General features: G+C 38.1%; 1 protein-coding gene across 1 annotated transcript; it reads right to left on the bottom strand.

Annotated features, from left to right (window-relative positions):
• Positions 1-1597: 1597 nt before the first annotated feature.
• Positions 1598-4590, bottom strand: LOC143576448 (adenosylhomocysteinase). Its single transcript, XM_077060537.1, has 3 exons — positions 4217-4590; positions 3190-3569; positions 1598-2607 (listed from the first exon to the last, which is right to left on the bottom strand). Exons 1-3 carry the CDS (start codon positions 4545-4547, stop codon positions 1861-1863), a joined length of 1458 nt encoding a protein of 485 aa, XP_076916652.1. The 5' UTR covers positions 4548-4590; the 3' UTR covers positions 1598-1860.
• Between the last annotated feature and the right edge of the window lie 2557 nt (positions 4591-7147).

Here is a 7147-nt window from a genome sequence, read left to right as displayed (position 1 = left end):
TTGGAGCGATTCGTGTTCTTCACATTCCAGCTGATTTTCAATACGCCGATATTTTTTACGAAGGGTCTACCACGACAGTTGTTCAATCGCTTCCGATCCAGCCTTTGCCTCCGACCATCTCCGGCTTCGACTGCGGGGGCGTATTAGACCAATATATTTAACCAAATATATTTGGTATTATTAATGTAATTATTTTGTATATTTGAATTGTAATTATCTTTCCTAACTTTGAGGATAGTTTGTTGTATCCTTGTGTATATATTACCTATTCATGAAATGGAAAGTTCACGGTTTGTTACCAACTAATAATTAAAACTTATCTTAAAACTTTAAAGTGTTTGTTCAAGCAAATGAAAACAATTCCTCACTCAACATGATAATGTGTTTGTGTTATGTTTGTGAACCTCAAAACAGGGGGATCCAAAAAGTTATGTTGTGTATGAGTTGAAATTTTGTGTCTCGTTTAGTATCTTCTTTCATCCATATCTGGCATGTGTTATGTAGTTATACAAAGTGAGACAACATATTGTGTAGACAGCAAATCCAATCTAGTACTAAGAGTTTCAGGTGGGTGTAGTGTGTTGTGTGTTATGCTAAAAACTTTACTCTTTAGGTGGGCATAATGTGTATGTCCTATATTTAGGTGGCCATAGTGTGTTTAGGCTATAGGGCATTGTGTGTTTGCATGATCTTTTTTTTTGGGCTTCCAAATATGGTATTATTTCCAAAATGAAGGTTTTAAAAGCCTTAGGAATGAATGAGCATGGTGCAACTTGATGTTTTTAGGAGGCCAACCTTATTTGACATGTTTGTTGTTGTCCATTGATGCCTTTTTGACAATTCTTCAATAATTGAGTTTGTGTTGGTCTTCTTGTTAGGCTATCTTGGCTGATTGTTTGTCATTCTTGTTAACACAAACTACACGATTCACATTGTTTATGCGACAAGATGAACATAGTATGATCTTGGTACAGGTGCGTATGTGTGATCATGCTTGTTTCATTGAAAAAAAAAATGATTCACATCAAACGTCAGATGGATATATAAACTACGAAACGGTGATTATAACAAAAATTGTTATTCAAAAAGTCTAATTAATCCAACATGGCAAGCCAAAAGCACATTTTCATTCTCGTCTATACTCGTTCAAATTACAAATCGAAACGCTGTTGATTATTGTTTAGCATTCCCACCTTGGCAAAATGTTGCATAACTAATGAAGCTCGCTAGAGTTAAGTATCATGGTCATTGTATGCACAGATGTTTTTAGGTCTGGTTGCATTCGGATGGTACAATGGTACAAGAGTGTTTGAGATTGTTAATTAAACTAAACTTTTGAAGTGTCTACATTTTCATGCATGACAATTCCTCAACACAAAATTAACAGGTTAGGATTAAAAACTATATAGGCTAGTGTGTAAACGAGTCAAAGGACGAGCCTACTAATTAAATGAGTGAATAGACATGTAAAACATGTTTGAACTCAATGGTAGGTGTGGTACATGTCCCATTTGTCATAAATTGATGACTATTAATTGGCGTATATCATAAGAATTAAGTCATAAATTGCCAAAGTAGACTTAACAACTCAAATGACTGGTCCACAAGATTACCATTTGTTCTTTAAAATCTCTTGATGAATTAAAAAGCAAAAGGTAGAGCAAGTAAAACCTCTAACCCAAACAACTACAACGATTCTCACACAACCCTTATTCAAACCGACAACAACGGTCGTCTCAACAAGAAACAACCAATCGGTCTTTTCCCACCAACACCCACTCAAAATAAACCCTAACACATACTTGGAGTCATCGTATCATATAGAAAAAACAAACAGCTTCCACCCCAAAACCAAACCGCTCAGTACCTGTAGTGAGCCGGCTTGTATGGACCCTCAACCGGCACGCTGATGTAGTCAGCCTGGTCCTTAGTCAACTTGGTCAACTTAGCTCCAAGCTTTCCAAGATGAAGTGCAGCCACCTTCTCATCGAGATGCTTCGGCAACACATACACTTCCTTCTTGTACTTCCCGGTGTCCTTCTCTTTCCATAGTTCAAGCTGAGCGATCACTTGGTTGGTAAACGAGCATGACATCACAAAGCTCGGGTGTCCAGTAGCACAACCCAAGTTCATGAGCCGACCCTCGGCCAACACAATGATACCGGTCTTGGTTTCAGGGAACACCCACCTGTCGGTTTGGGGTTTGATGGTGATTCTTTCAACACCCGGGTAAGTTTCAAGACCAAGCATGTCGATTTCATTGTCGAAGTGACCAATGTTGCAGACGATCGCGTTGTTCTTCATCTTCTTCATATCGGAAACCATGATGATGTCTTTGTTTCCGGTGGTGGTGACGAAGATGTCGGCTTCTGAAACTACATCGTCCAAGGTGAGGACTTGGAGACCTTCCATAGTGGCTTGTAGGGCACAGATGGGGTCGATTTCGGTCACGATGACGCGTGCACCGGCTTGTTTCATGGCTGCAGCACAACCCTTTCCGACATCTCCGTATCCGCACACGACTGCGACCTTTCCGGCAATCATGACATCAGTGGCTCTCATCAAACCATCAGGGAGAGAGTGACGGCATCCGTACAAGTTGTCAAACTGTAACAAAATCAAACACAAATGTTATTATTGATCAGATCTAGGTCAAATATAAAGTGAATCACATTATGCACGATGTACTAATACAAATTCAACTACTAGTGAATGCAGTTTCAATCGAATAATTAGAACAGTGAAGTTTATATCGAATAACTATCTACTAAAAAAGTCAGTTCTATGTCAGAAATAAGACGATTCACATTGTTCACGCTTCACGTTGTGCAGACCAACTGTTCATAATATTCCTCTAAGAAGAAACAAGTCAGCACCAATACCACTACTAGTGAGCTTAACTTCAGTCCAATAATTATAACAGAGAAGTTACAAATCAAACAGATATTAACTTAATTGATCAGATCTAAGTCAAAAATAATGTAATTCACATTGTACACACCATGTGTTCGACATTATTCCTCTAAGAACAAGCATATTAACTGAAATCCTACTACTAGTGAGCTTAAATTCAATCCAAAACTAGCAAAATTAAGTTCAAATCAAACAATTAACAACTAAACTGATCAGATCTAGCTCAAAAACAATCCAATTCACAAGATCTACAACTTAAAAGGCTAAACCACATACCTTGCTCTTGGTAACCGAGTCGTTAACATTAATCGCCGGGAACAACAGAGTACCATTAGCCTGCATCTGATACAACCTCTTAACACCAGTAGTCGTCTCCTCCGACACACCAACCAATCTCTCCTTCATCTTGTGGTACTTCTTCGGGTCACTCGCCAACCCATCCTTAATAATCGACAACACGATCTGAAACTCCGCGTTATCCGTACTCGCCGGATCCGGCAACTTCCCGGTCTTCGCATACTCCTCCTCTGCCTTAACTCCCTCATGAATCAACAACGTCGCGTCACCACCATCGTCCACAATCAGATCAGGCCCACCACCTGGCCCCCAGTCCAACGCTCGCTCCGTACACCACCAGTACTCCTGGAGTGTTTCGCCTACAACAAGAACAAAATCAATAATCAAATACAATATCCTAATTACAGTAACACTATAGCAGTCAAACTAATATATCCCAAGTTTCCAATACAAAGAAACTGTCACGGGTGAGCATAAACCAAGTAAGGCCCATGAGACCTGACCATTAAACCAGTTCGGTCAGGTGTGGCCATTTTCTATTTACATAATCCGGGTAAGACCCGTAAGACCCGAACCGATCAAGCACAATTATTTACAACAGGGTTGGGTCCAGATCCAGAAATTACCACTAAGTGGGACCGGATCGGGTCTGGGTCTTACCCGTTTGCACACCCTAGGAAACTAGGATGGACATAAACCGGGTAAGACCCACGAGACCCGATGCAATTATCTACAATAGGCTCGGGCTCAGTTCCTAGGTTCTAATAATATAGGTGGGTGTGACCATTTTTGCTTTACATAAACCGGGTAAGACCGGTGAGACCAGCTAAACCCGAACCGATCAGAACCAATTTATTTACAACTGGGTTGGATCCAGTTCCCGAGAATATCACTAAGTGGGTCCGGATCAGCTCGTGTCTGACCCACTTGCACACTCATAAATAAACATAATCAAATACAGTCTACTAATTACATACAGTCTCCTAATTACAGTACAATAATCAACCTTTCCACGCGAACACAGCAGCCGAGTCACGCGCAATGGCGGCGGCCGCATGGTCTTGGGTCGAGAAGATGTTGCAGGAGCACCATCTGACCTCAGCGCCAAGGGCGGTAAGGGTTTCAATCAACACTCCGGTTTGAATTGTCATGTGGAGTGAACCGGTGATTCGGGCGCCTTTAAACGGCTGGGACGGGCCAAATTCAGTACGGCAGGACATAAGTCCCGGCATTTCGACTTCGGCCAGCTCGAGTTCAAGGCGGCCGAAGTCGGCTAAGGACATGTCCTTGACCTTGTACTCACGGCCCGTGGAGGTTTTTTCGACGGTGAGAGACATGGTGATATTGAGGGTTTGGAAATGGTGGGTTGGTACAAGAAGTGTGGTGTGGGTTTGGAGGTGTATATATAGAGGTTAAGGATGGAGATTAACGGCTGAGATTGATGGTGGTAGGAATGGGGGGGCTACTTAGGATGGAAAATTATAATTGTTTAGGAAATTGGATCTCTTGGTTTATTATTATTGATGGGGAGATATTTTTATTGGTAATTAGTCACTCTAAATTGTTTAAAATGTGTGTAGCATAAATAAAAAAAAAAATTAAAAAGAACTTGTTTATTCTTAATGAGCCAAGATTATGATGATTACATGGATAAATTTTTATATAAAGGATTATGATGATGTATGTTTTTAGTTAAAAAGGTTAAATGGTGGAAATATTGTATCGATCTTTGGGAATACCGTTCTATCGATGGGGGAGGAATTCTATAATTGCTGATGAATTCAGATTGGGAGGGGTGGGAACATACCCCACCTCAATTTAGGCCGAAGCAAGATGATCGAGATGGTATAACCACTCTCACTACCCTGGTGAACAATGTTACACATTACCAAAAGAGCTTAGATATTGTGCTAGTAATTGATCGCTACTTTTAAAGTTTTTACAATGTATTTTATACAAGTTATTAACTTTAATGTCATAAAATTAAACGAAGATGGTTTTTTCACGCAAAAATGATTTTATTTTTTTTTAGTTTAGTTTTAAATGCATCGAGAATATTAGCTTGGTCAATAATAATACATATTTATAGTTTAATTAGTGACACTTTTAACTTTCACTTCGTCAGCAAGCAAAGTGCTAATAGCGTAACTTTTGTAAATTTACAAACGATTTACATTTGATTTATACTCAACTTTGCTTGTATGTTTCCCCGTTTCGTTCGTAGTCATCATATTGATATAAATCAAATATAAATGTACGATGATTATGCTATTGAGATTGCTTTTTTGCAAAAAAAAGAAAAAGTTATGAATGTCATTGTTCAAAATGTAAAACTATAAGTATGAATATAATTTGAATTATTAGCGTCTAATGTGTCTTTAAAAAATTGTAGTCTTTATTTCATATTTTCTTATAATCAACTAACTATCTTAAAATAATTAAAACTAAAGTTCGTATATATTTGTTAATTAATCATTATCGACTGAATTGTGAAGTAACCTTTAGTATCTCACGACTCCGCGATCTTTGTTCCTCTTGCGGCCCGTTCTTTAATGATTTTATAAGATGATCCTAGTTCATGAACAACTATCACCATCAATCACCATTGCTTCCATAAATACTGATCGTAATCCGAAAATCACACAAAACCTTTCAATCTTAAAGTTATGGGACCATGACAGCCAGTTTCAAAATCCAGTTACAAGTTACAATCACCCTTTACATTTATTCAAATACTAAGATGTAACATGCAAACATGTTAGCCGCATTTCCGTACCACATCCGGCAAAAATGAGATTTTTTCAAAAATAATTCCCAAATGAAATCACCGACAGTCTGTGTTCTTAATTTTATACAATATTTCTATTATTTAAATCGAGATCTGTTTCTGGATTTATGTTCTCCACTTTTTGGTGTGTGTGTGTGTTTTTTTACTTTTTTGTTTGCCATGTAATATGAGCTGTTTTAAATATTAACTACAATAACTAAGATGACGATATTAAAGGTTTTAGAATATCATTGGCTTATTTGCGTCCAAAATTTTAAATCATTCAGTTTAGTCGTATTGTCCACCGATTTAAAAAATATACATTTGTAATCCGAACTGAACTAATATGGTTAAAAAGATACTTGATTACCTCTATCCCGTAAACTATTCTAATCGAACCAAACTATCTGATGATGAATCGGGTCAATCAAGTATTTCGGTTGTCAGTTAATTTCGACACCCTACATTTCACCATGTATAAGGATTTGCTTTATTTCCCACAAGTATGTCAGTTAAAGTACTAATAGGGTCAATACTTGACCATATTAGGACTTTAGTGGATTTGCTTATGCTTCTGCTTCAACTTGTTCGACTCTCATAGCGGATGCACAATACAAAGCAATGACGAAACTTGAACGAAAAGACACATGGGGTCGAATGAAAACGGGTAAATTTACACTACGAATAAAACTTTTCGGACGAAAACACGTAAGTTACACTACTCACCAAAAAAAAGGGAGGGGCAGGGTCACCCGAGCCATCATAAATGCTTCGCCAATAATAGATAGACCGTGTTGACTCCTTATAGAGTGGGAGCACCACGACAAGTCAAGACCAATGTAGACTCATGGTGGCGAGCAGGAACACCGTCCCACCCCTTGCGGTCACCCATTTCAATAATGCCCAAAACTTGCATTTGAGCAACATAAAAAAAGCAGTCACATGATATACAATCAATCCAACACAATATACAACTTTAAAGGTTGACAATGAGATGGATGTGAAATGAGTATTTTAAGGTTTACGGGTGAGCGTAGATGATTAAGGATATATAAAAATAAGTAAAAAAGAAAAACATATGTGTAAGTTTCTTTAACAGGACAACAATTTTTTAACTGCAGTTTTTTTTTCTAATCATCAATTTTAATCTCTCACTACTTGATAAAGAAA

This window comes from Bidens hawaiensis, unplaced genomic scaffold (assembly GCF_021521415.1).
Source record: "Bidens hawaiensis isolate Kalapana, Puna unplaced genomic scaffold, B.hawaiensis_p1.1 tig00028169_1, whole genome shotgun sequence".
NCBI lineage: Eukaryota > Viridiplantae > Streptophyta > Magnoliopsida > Asterales > Asteraceae > Bidens > Bidens hawaiensis.
This window is presented reverse-complemented; position numbering and strand designations above follow the sequence as displayed.